This window comes from Fusarium odoratissimum (assembly GCF_000260195.1).
Source record: "Fusarium odoratissimum NRRL 54006 unplaced genomic scaffold supercont1.13, whole genome shotgun sequence".
Lineage (NCBI taxonomy): Eukaryota > Fungi > Ascomycota > Sordariomycetes > Hypocreales > Nectriaceae > Fusarium > Fusarium odoratissimum.
This window is the reverse complement of record NW_022158699.1, coordinates 934,021-946,751: the sequence shown is the minus strand read 5'-3', so window position 1 is coordinate 946,751 and position 12,731 is coordinate 934,021. Positions and strand designations below refer to the sequence as shown.

General features: G+C 49.9%; 8 protein-coding genes across 9 annotated transcripts; 4 read left to right on the top strand and 4 right to left on the bottom strand.

The window, feature by feature from the left end:
* Window positions 1–4: 4 nt before the first annotated feature.
* On the bottom strand, window positions 5–1,550 carry FOIG_08776 (uncharacterized protein). Its single transcript, XM_031208841.1, has 2 exons — window positions 1,152–1,550; window positions 5–1,098 (listed from the first exon to the last, which is right to left on the bottom strand). The coding sequence occupies exons 1-2, from the start codon at window positions 1,191–1,193 to the stop codon at window positions 169–171; spliced, it is 972 nt and encodes a 323-aa protein (XP_031061847.1). The 5' UTR covers window positions 1,194–1,550; the 3' UTR covers window positions 5–168.
* A 121-nt stretch (window positions 1,551–1,671) lies between these two features.
* Window positions 1,672–5,100, top strand: FOIG_08775 (uncharacterized protein). Its single transcript, XM_031208840.1, has one exon. The coding sequence runs from the start codon at window positions 1,789–1,791 to the stop codon at window positions 3,949–3,951; it is 2,163 nt and encodes a 720-aa protein (XP_031061846.1). The 5' UTR covers window positions 1,672–1,788; the 3' UTR covers window positions 3,952–5,100.
* FOIG_08774 (uncharacterized protein) lies at window positions 1,685–5,322 on the bottom strand. Of its 2 annotated transcripts, XM_031208838.1 has the most exons (3): window positions 5,108–5,228; window positions 4,330–5,049; window positions 1,685–4,280 (listed from the first exon to the last, which is right to left on the bottom strand). In XM_031208838.1, the coding sequence occupies exons 2-3, from the start codon at window positions 4,922–4,924 to the stop codon at window positions 4,156–4,158; spliced, it is 720 nt and encodes a 239-aa protein (XP_031061844.1). In that variant the 5' UTR covers window positions 4,925–5,049; window positions 5,108–5,228; the 3' UTR covers window positions 1,685–4,155. The 2 variants fall into 2 exon arrangements, with proteins under 2 accessions (XP_031061844.1, XP_031061845.1); XM_031208839.1 differs by having other exon boundaries at window positions 1,685–5,049; window positions 5,108–5,322.
* A 252-nt stretch (window positions 5,323–5,574) lies between these two features.
* On the top strand, window positions 5,575–7,040 carry FOIG_08773 (uncharacterized protein). Its single transcript, XM_031208837.1, has one exon. It carries the CDS (start codon window positions 5,753–5,755, stop codon window positions 6,944–6,946), a length of 1,194 nt encoding a protein of 397 aa, XP_031061843.1. The 5' UTR covers window positions 5,575–5,752; the 3' UTR covers window positions 6,947–7,040.
* A 153-nt stretch (window positions 7,041–7,193) lies between these two features.
* Window positions 7,194–8,035, top strand: FOIG_08772 (uncharacterized protein). The gene has a single exon (XM_031208836.1). The coding sequence runs from the start codon at window positions 7,262–7,264 to the stop codon at window positions 7,790–7,792; it is 531 nt and encodes a 176-aa protein (XP_031061842.1). The 5' UTR covers window positions 7,194–7,261; the 3' UTR covers window positions 7,793–8,035.
* Window positions 7,508–9,041, bottom strand: FOIG_08771 (uncharacterized protein). Its single transcript, XM_031208835.1, has 2 exons — window positions 8,683–9,041; window positions 7,508–8,588 (listed from the first exon to the last, which is right to left on the bottom strand). The coding sequence occupies exons 1-2, from the start codon at window positions 9,022–9,024 to the stop codon at window positions 7,833–7,835; spliced, it is 1,098 nt and encodes a 365-aa protein (XP_031061841.1). The 5' UTR covers window positions 9,025–9,041; the 3' UTR covers window positions 7,508–7,832.
* A 708-nt stretch (window positions 9,042–9,749) lies between these two features.
* On the top strand, window positions 9,750–10,100 carry FOIG_08770 (uncharacterized protein; the record flags this gene model as incomplete). Its single annotated transcript, XM_031208834.1, has 1 exon — window positions 9,750–10,100. The coding sequence occupies one exon, from the start codon at window positions 9,750–9,752 to the stop codon at window positions 10,098–10,100; it is 351 nt and encodes a 116-aa protein (XP_031061840.1).
* Window positions 10,101–10,524: 424 nt separating this feature from the next.
* Window positions 10,525–12,623, bottom strand: FOIG_08769 (uncharacterized protein). The gene has a single exon (XM_031208833.1). It carries the CDS (start codon window positions 12,573–12,575, stop codon window positions 10,644–10,646), a length of 1,932 nt encoding a protein of 643 aa, XP_031061839.1. The 5' UTR covers window positions 12,576–12,623; the 3' UTR covers window positions 10,525–10,643.
* Between the last annotated feature and the right edge of the window lie 108 nt (window positions 12,624–12,731).

Below are 12,731 nucleotides of genomic sequence, written 5' to 3'. Positions count from 1 at the left end.
TCGACAGCGATTCGTAATTTCAGCATCAGACATCAGATGGGAGAAGGAGTATTGTCTTTACACGTCGCTTGTAACTATCCGGAACAAATATGACTGACGTCCAGAAAGAAACATCCATGCATCACGTACCGTACACCGCCCATTCCTACCAAATCAATTTGACCATCGTTATTGGATGAGCTCACTCTTTGAAGCTTCACGGGCATAGTGCAACTTGAGTCCTTCATAACAACCCAAGAACAATCCGTTCCCCACAGCAGCTGCTATACAAGTGACAGTTGCCCCTCTGAACAGCCCTGAAATTCCATCTCTTATCAAGATGCCCTTGGCAATGGAAACGGGGCCTCTCGCGGCGGGCTTTCTAGCTCTCTCGCGGCTTAGCGAAGACGTGAACAATGCTTCTGGCTGTAAAAGATGGCTGGGAGGAGCAACTTCCGGCAACCGCATCCTGGTTTTCACGACGTCAATAGGAACAAAGAGAAGCGAGGCTATTGAGCCGCCGATACCGGCGGTGATTCCGCTAATTTTGACTTGTTCCGCTATGCTCTCGGACTTCTTCGATCTCCGGAGCCAGGCGCCTTTCAGATACTCGTAAATGGAGAATGTGAGACTGGTACGTGGCAGATTCCCAGCTACCAAGACCGTATATCCTGTCCATAGTTTCAGAGGATGCCGTGCGAAGTGCTTGAGCGAGGCCAACATGGGGTTGCGTTGGACGCCACCCTCTGAGAATCTCGCAACTTGCGCGTTCTGTTTGAGGACTTCGGACGGGTTGATGATGGCGCAGGCGACCATATCAGCCAACGCGCTGCTGGCGGCATGAACAGCTGTTTGTGAGAGACTCCCCGGCTTGAGACCCTCTTTCGGTTGAAGAGCAGACTTTGCCGTTTCGTAGATGGTGAAGAAAGTGACGGAGGCCGGGATGGTCGTTACGACGGTTGGCGTCAAACCACGATAAAGGCCTCGGAAGAGGGCCGGCTGGAGTTTGCCCTTGTGACTCCTGTATTTTGGTACATATTCGGGGGATTGAATACGTGTGATGAGAGTATCGAATGGGTGCACTACAAATCCAACACTCAGTGCCGCGAAAGCGGCAGCCTGTTGTAGTTAGTATTGCTGATGCTGACGGGGATTTCGCGATGCTCACTCACCAAGGATATGTCCGCAGCATCCGCGCTGGTTGAGGTGGACATCAGTCAGATCTGGCACTCTAATTGACCAAGCGAAAGGCTGAAGAGAACTGATTTCAACCACGAATAATTGGTGATTTAGGGATTAACGAGCGGATTTCCAGAACCCGAACCAATATTTCTCAGGGTCTGGCGTTTGGCGCAAGATCAACGACGTCAACATCGACGGTTGGAGGAACGCGCTAGGCTATCGCCCCGACAGCGGACATGACCAAATGATGAACAAAAGACCAGCATTCTTTCTTGGCCCAGGGTACATGAATTGTCTTTCACAAGATGGTGTCTGACAATTCGCAGTTCATGACTGGGTCTTGAAGAACCTGGAAGATGCTGGCTTCGAATAAGCATCCCCATGCTCTCGGGCTCACAATGGCTTCCAGGTTCCAGGCGCTCAGTGCTGAGAGGCAGAAGTCGGATTAGCTAATCACAACGCGCCCCTCAATAAGCAGCAAGCAGAGCGCTCCAACCAGGACTTCATCTCACGGTCATCATGACTCGATCTCAGTAAAATGAGAGCGCGCCGCTCTCCGATGACCGAATTTTCTCTTTGAACTCAATTTAACACCTCTGGAGATTTTGCAGACTTCTTTTTCTACCGATGAGTGAGCCAGACCCTAGAGCGATTGAAGCTCACCAAACACTCGGATTCATTAGGCGGAAGCGAAAACAAGTCGGCAGAGCTTGTGATGGCTGTCGACTCCAGCGGATAAAATGCGACAACAGCGTTCCATGTCTCAACTGTCGCACGCGCGGTCGCGAGTGCAGTAACAATAACGCGCCTACTGTGACGACTCTTCCTCAAGCGCAAGATGAGATCGATAAACTGAAGCGGCGGGTGAAAGAGCTCGAGGCTCAACTTTTGCAGGCGCGGAATAGCGAGACGCCCACTTCACAGCAACAAGAACCGACACCACCTGGCGGATCACCAGCTCTCATAAGACCAGCGGCCCAGGAAAGCTCGAAGACGAAATTTTGGGATGGCGTGTACCTTCGCCCGGCACGATCGCCGCACAGCGCTTGGTTCGGGCCTTCGTCACTTTACTTCTTCATCCACCGACTCAGCACATTTCTCAGCGCTCAAGCCGACCACATGCTCATTCACCTCGCTAGCAACTTAGAACAGTTGGGACAGCCGACAGTAACGCAAGACTCTTCGCGCCTGTTGGCACCTCTCACGCGCGTCAACGAGGAGGGGTTTTATCTCACCCCAGTTCAAGAAGGGTACTTCATCAACCTGTACTGGGAAACATACCATACATGCATCTATGCTGTGGTCGATGAGGCGAGTTTCAAGGCGCATTATCAATCACTGTACGTCGATGTACCAGCCGGATCGCCGAGAAAGCCATCCGCATTGGTAGACATCATACTCGCCATGTGCATGCAATATCACACGTCGGCCCTCCCATGCGGTCAGCAAGGCAACATCCTCGAAGACAACGATGCAACCATGGCTGGTCGATGGTACTACCGAAGAGCGCAGACACTCTTGGCTTGCGAGGTCGAGAGTCCATCCATCTCAACTCTTCAATGCCATTTGCTCTGCGCATTGTACGTTTGTGGAGGATCCTTTCACAACATGGCAGACACAACCATTTCCCTTGCGATTCGGACAGCTTACATGTTAGGCCTGCACCTGGATCCGCCACCCACAATGCCACGACACGAGCGCGAATTCCGACGACGACTATGGTGGTCTGTTTTTGAGGCTGATTCGAAGGTCGGTATGAAGGTCGGCCGCCCGTTTCTTATTCGCGACTCGTACGTCATGCCCGATCTGCCCAGTGATACCCTTGAAGTAGCGATTGAGTCGGGCTCGGCATTTCCTCCCATCGGAGATAACGCTACATGGCTCAGTCTCAACCTGCAGCGCACGAAGTTGTACCAAACCGCCAGAGCTCTGAATCAAGCCTTTTACGGTCATGAGTTGAGGGTTGCCGAGGGGCATTCTGTCTATGATGATCCAAACACAATGGAAGATCTTGCAAATACTTGGAACCCAAAAACAATAGCCCTCACAGAGTGGACAAAGCAGATTCCCCGAGCCCTCAAGACAAGCCGGAAATACGGCAGCCCGTACTCCCTCGATGACTCCATTCTCGGTATCGAGCAGTTTGCACCACAGTGGCTTCAGCGACAGCGCTTACACCTCGAACTCGAGTATCATCACCTTTGCATCGGTCTCCATCGTCCGTTTCTGTCGTTTGCTCCACAGCAGGGAAGTTCGGCAACGGCAATGGCAGTCAAGTGCGCACAGCATGCGATCCAGCTCACAAACATCAACCACCAAGTTTTATCCAAGACTCCAATCCTCAACGGCTGGCATGAAGCTTTCCAGTGGCAATGGAGCGCAGCGATGACCTTGGTCGGATTTGCTGTTGCGTATCTCAATCACCCACTCGCGCCAGCCGTACGCTCATCCATAAAGCTCGCTGTCTCTGTCCTCGACATCTTCGCTCGTAGCTTTGATGCTGCTTCCAAAGCTGCGGTCATCGTTCGTACCCTACACACGAACATTGAGTCCGTCATGGCGCAGTTCGAGATGCAATCGGGCCCGACGACTGTGGCAACCATGGATGGTTCCGTCTTGTATAATCCACCTGCCCAAGGAGGAATGGCGAACGCAGTCGCGAATCAGTTTGATTCAATTGGTGGAGATTTCGATCTCCTGGACATGGCGATGAATGTGGACTTTTGGGCTGATCTCGATATGCTTCTACCAGGGATTTCGGGGACTACAACTGATACAGCTGCGACTTAGTATTTGGGCTATCATTGATGCAGTTCAGTCACTTCTGCGCGGACAACGACGAATAAACGAATGAATGACACAGATTAATTATACTGGTTACATGGATTCTTGTCATTGATGATTGAGGAGATACGCGACACTAGCGATGCGAACCGTCTCATTCAACAAACTTCGACAACCCACTTGCCCCTCCTCCAGTCGCATATCTGGAGCTCAAAGTTTTTCAAACACAGCTACAGCCGCCTCAGCAGTCGAAGTAGCGCTAGCAGGATTCTGACCCGTGACCAAGCGACCATCAACAACATGGAAGTCATCCCAGATACCAGGGGCACGTTCATCTTCATATCGTAAGTAAAGCTTCAGTCATCGCCCTGAGAGGGAACTTACAGGTTGCACCAAGACGAGCGGCTACTTCCTCGACCATCTCGGAGCCCCAGCTTCGAAGCTCGCCCATGATCTTCATCGTGTTCTCAGCCTCGGTAGTAAAACCGGTGATCTTTTTTCCCTTGATCAGAGGCTCATTGGTGGTGGGGTCAATGAGATTGGCAAAGATGGCTGGGCCGTGACAAACAGTCGAGACGACTCCACCGCTAGCCCAGACCTGAGCAGCGATGTTTTGGAGAGAAGATGCAGTGGGGTAGTCAATGAGGGCTGCATGTCCAGCTGAGGCGTAGAACAGACCATACTTGGATGGGTCAAGCTCAGAGGCTTTGGGCATGTTGTCAAGCTTCTTGCGGAACTCGCTGTTGGTGTCATTCCAGATAGCCAGATCGTCGCCATTGAGGAAGTCAGGCTGCTGAGAGAGCCAGTCAGGCGTGTAAGTGCCAGTCTCGGAGGCGAGGTCCACCTCAAATCCGGCAGCCCTCAAGACCTTGTAGGGATGAAGAGCTTCGGTGATGAAGAGACCGGTGGTCTCTTTGCCATCAAAGAGAGTGGCAGAAGCAGAGGTGATGCTGATCAGAGCACGAGGAGGAGGAGACATGTTGTGTAAGTGCGAGTCTCTAGAGTTGGAATAGAGGTGGCACTGGCGAATATATGTTTGAAAGCTGTTCGGAGTTGTTGCTGAACTGCTGAATTGCTGAATTATTTGGATTGATCTTCTATCTACTGATGGAACCATCAGTTATATATACTCGTGGTAATTGAGTACCCGTGAGATGCTTACGAAGGTCATGACCATGCAGTCTGAGCTTACAATCTCACTGTTTGGCATTGTCTCGCAATGTTGTTGGAGAAGAATGAGCCATTCCTATTGGTCAGGCTGCATCACGATAAGCTGGAGTCCAATTCGAGATGGTGTTGACCCTGCCACGCATGACAATCCCCAGCTTCGTCATACCCTTAGATGCCGAGAATAGCCCTTGATAAGCCAAAAGATCATCCGCGTCGAATCGGAGTTTCCCATTCGCGATTGTCGACATTCCGAGGTTCCTGAAGGATCGAAAAATGGTGGAGAGCCATTTGGTCAGGAGATGTTCCCATTTGCCACAAGATTTGCGACCCAGGGGAGCTTGTCCCATTGGATCGGGAAACGCCGAGTGGGTCTGCCAACATCGGAGTCCCGGAGTTAGAAATCAACGAGTCAGTGAGAAAATGACATAATCCCACGTCGCAACCCTCAAGGTGACCAAGGTAATAACGTTGATCTTCAATCTGAGTTTTCACTTCTCCAGACTATAAGAAGACGCCATGGCTCCAGGTAGCTCATCCACCATGATCTTATATAACTCTAAATCATAGAACTTGTACTTCAAGCATCGCTTTTGCCTTTTCTTCATCGCCCTGTACTTAACAAATATTCACATACAAAATGGCAGTCACAAAGACAACCACCACAATCTCTCCCAACAGCAGGCTGTTGAAGCCAATCCAAGTCGGCAATGTCCAACTCGAGCACCGCATGGTCATGGCCCCTCTGACCCGTTACCGCAATGACGACAACCACGTCGCCAAGCCTTTTGTAGAGCGATACTACTCCGAGCGAGGTTCAACGCCCGGCACCCTCATTATCTCAGAAGCTACCGGCGTCTCAATGCAAGACACCGGCATGCGCCAAGGTCCCGCCTTCGTCACAGATGAACAAGTCGCCGCTTGGAAAAAGGTCATCGGCGGTGTTCACGCAAACAAGTCACTTTGGTCGCAACAAATCTGGGGTCAAGGCCGAGCTGCTGATCCTGAGTACCAGAAGGAGCGCGGCTTCAAGTATCGCTCTTCTAGTGCCGTGCCTATTGAGGAGGGTGCTCCCGCGCCCGAGGCTATGACCGAGGAAGAGATCCAGGGCTTCATCAAGGACTTCGTCGCTACTGCTAGACGTGTCATCGACGCTGGTGGTGACATGATTGAGATCCATGGCGCTCACGGTTATCTGATCGATCAATTCACATCTGACTCTGTCAACAAGCGAACCGACAAGTGGGGTGGCTCTGTTGAGAACCGAGCGCGTCTTCTGCTCGAGATCGTCAAGGCTGTCTCAGCTGAGATTGGCTCCAAGCGAGTTGCCCTTCGCCTCTCACCATATGCTTCCTTCCAAGGAGCCGAGTCATCCGATATCAAGGAGCAATACTCCTACATCGTCAACGAAGTCAAGAAGATTGGCCCTCTGGCCTACCTCTCTCTTGTCGAAGCCCGCGGTGACCCCGCCAAGCTGCTTGCTCCTGACACCGACCCTTCAGTTGACGCGCAAACCCTCGACTTCATCCTCGACATCTGGGATAATAACTCACCCGTAATTGTTGCCGGTAACTACAGCCCTGCATCAGCGGCTGAGGTCCTCGATGGGCACTACAGCAAGTGGGACGTTCTCGTCGCTTTCGGACGCCATTTCATTGCGAATCCCGATTTCGTCTGGAGGGTCAAGCATGGCGTTGAGTTGACCAAGTACGACCGCACTACTTTCTACGTCCGAGGGTCAGAGATCGGTTACAATGATTATCCTTTCTCTCAGGAGTACGTTGATGCACAGCGAGCTTGGGCAGTGGAGAACCTTCCAATGCACCCCAAATAAAGATATACAGCATGAATTAGATGATTAATGAAACGATAGAATAGAGCATACAATTAGATCTTAATAGAAAAAATATCATTTCATTTTACAATTAGCTTATGTATCTTCAGTAAATTGTGAAGGCTTCTATCAATATCAGTATGATGTGACCCGCCAAAGGAGAAGGGCGCTGTTGACATGCCCTCCGCTTTACATGTCGTCATGGTTGCGAGCGGTGACTTATAAACGTAATGAACATTTACCACATTTTATTTTCTACTTCAACTCTTAATACTCAAAAGACATTTACGAGTAGCTATTCCAAGACGTACAACCATGGTATCATCAACAAGCCCAGCATCCAAGATGCTCGAGGGCGGGTGCCTATGCGAAGCCGTCCGCTACACGATATCCTTCCCAAAAGATCACGATCTTTCCAACGACTCTTTGGGTTGCATCTGCCAATGCACCCAGTGTCGCAAACAAACGGGAAGCTTTTTCCTCGCGACTTTGACAGTCCCCGTCTCCGCCATCGAGTGGCAGGGCGACTCGGAGGACAAGATCAAAAGATATCGCAAGTCCAAGAATATCGCGCGGGGCTTTTGCGGCGACTGCGGCTCCTTTTTGTTCTGGCATCCCGACGGGAAAGATATCAGCGTCGCGACAGGAAGCCTGGACGCTAAGTATCTTTTTGGCGAAGGAGTAGAGGACACGAAGAGCGGAGTTCCCCAGGAGGGGTTTGCAAAGGAGATCTTCAGTGGTCATTTTAACGTGGAGTTTTGCGAGAGTGAGATCAAGGGCGTGACAGATGATATGCCCATTCTTCACAAGGGAAAGCGATGTCAAGGTGATAGTTCCAATTCTTGAGGCCTAAGGGAACCACCCTGAACTTTTTGGGTTCGTGTAACTAGTTTCTGTCTCTATAATTCTTCTCTCCAGTATCATCCCTCATCAGTGGCGACAAAGAGCGCGGACGAAGCTGCGGTAGTGGAATGCCGCCCTGTGCATTGATGCGACGTATCATGTCGCCAACCTCGGGATAATCAGGTTCATCATTAGGTCTTCTGTCAAATATCCTCATCTCTATGATGGTGAATGGTCTTCGTTCCCAAATGTCTCTGTAGATGTGATGGTGTGTGAGTGCTCTCGGCGCGTCTACTCTTATACGGTTTTGCTTATCACCAAGAATTGGAAGGGGTGATGGCAATGGAGATGATTCATCCTGCAGTAGGAAGTCGAAGAGGGCTTGTTGCTGCTCATCTCGTAGTTGGTACACCCGTATTGTTTGACTCTTGCGGCATGGATGAAAGTAGATGTTGGGTATCTCATCCGGGTTGTCGGGGCGCCGATCAAACACAGTTACGCCGCCTAGAATACGATCCTCAGCCCAGTAGCCAACCATGTCTGCCACCCCTTCTGGATATATATCGTCGTCAAGATAGTCGTGATGACTGAAAAGGGTATGCCCAGGAGGGAATCGAGTCATCGTCTCTGATAGTGGCATCTCCCAGTATGTGACGGCGTCAATATCTCCTTGGTGGAGATGAGGTTCAAGCTTATGTAGCCAAACTGCTATTTGATGTAAAGCAACAGCTACCAACTTGATTAAGCGCATGTTGAAAGATTTGGAGCTAGGTTCGGCCTTTTGAAAGGCTTTTAGAGTCTAAAGGGATTGTTAGTGAGGGACGCTAAAATGATCAAGCTCATGATGATGACGTAGCAAGATCTTTGTCATTGAATCTGGGAGGATGACTTACTTCAGTATCAAACTTAAGACTCGAAGGGTCCCATTGTTGGTGGTACTCATGTGCTTTCTCCAAAGCCCCAGGGCACAATGTCTCATGGTCATCAATGATATGCTCTCCCATAATGCCAGGAAGTCGACGGTCCCAGGCAACATCCGCAATGGGGGGTCCATCGATAATCTGGGCGTATGTGAACTGTGCCAATTCAGTTGAAAGAACATTCCTGATGGCTCGGTCTAATATTTGGCGATGATGTTCAGGAGTGATGCTGTTGAACGGCACACAACTGTCATAAGCGGTGCGCGCAATGTCTCGGAGCTTTTCCTTGTGTGCTTCTAACTGGTCAGGATCCATTGTTAATATATTTCGTGCGAGGCGATGGACAGGCTATTGTTCACATGAAGGTTAAGTTCATAGAGGTCACATCGGAGACGTGCAGGCAATGGTGTTGGCAAAAGCAAATGCCTGACTTCCAAGGCTTCCTCCACCTGATTCTTCATGCTTGAACTTGGTCTCATCCTCGCAGATGAATAGAGTTGACAGAAAACCGTAAGCTCAGACTAGCCAAAATGTTCTGTTCATACCAGTTTATACCGGTCTAGTTGGCGACGCTGGAAGGTTGTACTTTCTTGATAGTAATTGGTACTTGCTGTCAAGCTCTATTGGATTGGATCCTGTATCAAACTCATGACATCTGACTTACGGAGTCTAGCATCAGCGATAACTCTTGAGAATCCTTTCTTTAAAAGGTCCATGTCAATCTATTATTGAATGATCATGCTTCGAGAGTCTGTTCAGCATCTTTGTAGGGTTTGGGGTAACGATGTTCGACATATCTCGTTGTCAGGATATTAAACCACAGAACAACGCTTCATCTCAAGGAACAATGTCACGAAATAGCATTCATTCAAGCCGCGAGGTTCTTATAATAAAAGGGATACCACACACATATTGACCTACTCCCTCCACATGTAGCTTTACTTCCAGTCTCCTACCACATTTCACCTATTGCTATACAAGAAACTAAGTATTAACCTAGCACAGCTTAGCTATACAGACATTCCCATTGATTGCCAGCGATGAGTACCCTCAACCTCCATCTCGCCATCTCAAAGGAGCGAGGTCAAGGCCAACCCCGACACGGGATTCTCATGCTTGCAGAAGAAAATGCCACTCATGCAATCTTTTATCATACCACTGGTGAACCCATGCACAGTAAGCCATATAAAGTTGCCATTGAGCCCAAGCGCGTTGAAAGCCATGGAATTGACAAGCGTCACTTGATTGCTAAGGTTCTCGAGAAGGATAGGCAGGAGGTCAAAGCTGCTGTTCGGCAAGCTCCCCCGCTGTTCTGTCAGCGCTGGATCTTGAACGTTCTCGAGAACTTGGAGAAGCAAGGTATTGTTCCTGAAGGCACTTGTTCCAAGTGAAATGAAGCCATGGAAACTGACCCGTTCTCAGGTGATGGTGCTCCCTCGAAGAAGTCTTCGGGTGACGGCGATGCTACCAACGCTTAAGGTTACCCAGGTACGTAGATTGCCATCTGACTTATTCAACAGCTGAAATGTACTATTCGTGATTTGAGTATGACATAGAGTAGTTGAGTTGTGTTTGCGTAGGGATGAAGAAATAGACTTAGGCATCAGGGAGAAAAAGGACTTCTAACTTTAGGTCAAAGTGCCAAAAGCTGGTCTAAGGACCCACTAAATCTACACTAAATTTACCTAAGTCTTTTGCTGTTTAGGATAAATTTCATCACTTTTACTCAGGGTATTGTGATTCCCGTAGATGCGGTAAATGTGCATATTCCGCGCAGATTATTTTACTTCACTCTTCGTGCTTGATTTGGACCAGCTCACGCTAATATAGCCCTATTTGGATTGCTGAATGGCTAATTTCGACTGTTGCTTAAGCCTTGCTCCTTTGTAACCAGCAGCAATAATCTACGGGGCATACAAGATTGGCCTCTCTTCTCATGAATCCCATTCAAGTCTTTCACCAACCTCCATCGAAATAGGCTCAGTTGTTTCCAGATCAAATTCAACCTTATCAAGTAACTGTAGCTCTACAGCCTGCGCCAGACCATCCACGTATCCCTCCGTAGTGAAGCAAATCTTGGTTCCGAAGACCAACTCACTCGTATCCGGTGCGGCAGCACTCTCTGGGAGCCGGTTCCCACCGTTCAGGCGACATAATGCCGCTATAGCGCTGAGAAAGTCTCTGGTGTAAGCTTGGTTGGACCGGTCTTCCAATACCTGAAGGTTGTCTATAAAGACATGCACCAATCTCGGGCCTAGCTCACGCACATCGCGGACCAGCTGGAGCGTCTCGGCCACATTTAATGTCCGTTGCGCGAGGGCAGAGAAGCGTGCAGGAGATAGGTCCGCCCGGGAATAACCCCTCTCTGGGATTAGTTGGACGAGTTGCGTGACAATGGAGGCCATGAATGCCTCAAGGCAGGCTCTCTTGGACGTTCCTAAGGCGTCATGATTTGTGAACGTGCAAAAATAAGCGACAAACGGGATGTTATGGTTCCATGCCAGTGCCGTTAGAGATACCGCCGTCATGGAATTTTGGCCCGGTCGTGAGACGTCATGAGGGCCTTGAATCCAGAAATTGCTTGAGCTAAGATCTCGCAGCCACGTTTGCAGGCGATGGTGCACATGCCTATCAATTTGGAGAAGTGATGACTGCGTGACAGCCTCTGTTAGATGCTCGACCTGATTCTTCCATTGAGTGGTGAAGTTGGTTAGCTCTGCCTGGATCTCTGCGCGGTTGTACCTGTAATGCGCTTTCGGGCACGAGCGAGCCTCCAGTTCTGGGAATGGTGGTTCATTGGCATCACTGACTGCCGCATCAGAGCATTCTTCCGCTGTTCCTTCAATCATGCTTGTGACCAAGGCTGGCTGGGGTCGTTCCATAATGAAAAGTTGTTGTTGTTCTAGCAACTGTTGGAGGGACTCGCCGAGGAATAATCTTTGCTCATTTAGTTGGTTCGGTAAACGATACAAGAGTTCCTTTTGATTCTGAATCACCATCTCCAAAGACTCAGTGGTGCGGTGTCGAAAGTCGAGGCTGACGTGGCGTTCCATGCGACGTTCGATAGCCAACATTCGACCTTTCTTCGCAGTGAAAAGTTTGTTGAATGCACCGTCATCGAAGCTGGTGAGGAAACGTTTCCAGCCAGACTTGGACCATTTGTTGAAGACCTCGGTGAAGAACTCAAAGACAATGACATAAAGTTCCTGAATATATTGACGAAGGGATGGAATACTTCCGTGCTCCATCATTTGCCGGTTCCAGAAATCAATATCATGGCTTAGATCGTCGAGCGTATCGGCTACCCCCTCAGCGATATTCTGGTGGTTAATGGTCGCCTGAGCGATGGCTGAGAGGGACCCCGTTAGTAGAGTGACATACTTGTCGTCTTTTGGAACGATTGCGAGCAGTGAGCTGTGGTCGTGGCATGTCTCGCAAAGGCTGTGAAATTTGGATTTGAGCTTTCCCAACTTGCTTTCTTCACGATCCGACTGCCAGGTCGCCGAGGCTTTATTGACGGTAGCCACGAGGTAACTGATGTCTGGCCGGTCGCGTCCCTCGAGTTGCATCTGCTGGTCTTTGGGGAGATCGCGTCGAAATTTGTCCCATGCCGCATAAAGCCTCCGGCTCTGTTCAAACAAAACCGCTTCTTCGTCTGGAACACAGCCATTCGCCAGTTCCCTTCCCTCTAACAAAAGTTGGTCCCATTCATCTCGCGACGACCTCAATCGTTCTCGGTTTCTGTCAAACGCCACCTTGGCCGCCAGAGCGCGACCGAGGGGTTCTGCTGGCGTGGAATTCACGACATCATCGCTGAACCGCCTGGTGATTCCCTTACTGGGCTCAGCTTTCGTAAATCTATTCATGGCTTAGACAGGTTGATAGGTCAATGAAAGAAAGTCTGATCTCCTTCCTTGTCAAAGATGTACCGCAGGCAACGTTGGCTAGCTGCTGACAAGGTCTAATCTATATGTACATCAGCCCTTGATCGATTCGCCCTGTTTCATAACCCGTGCCACCCC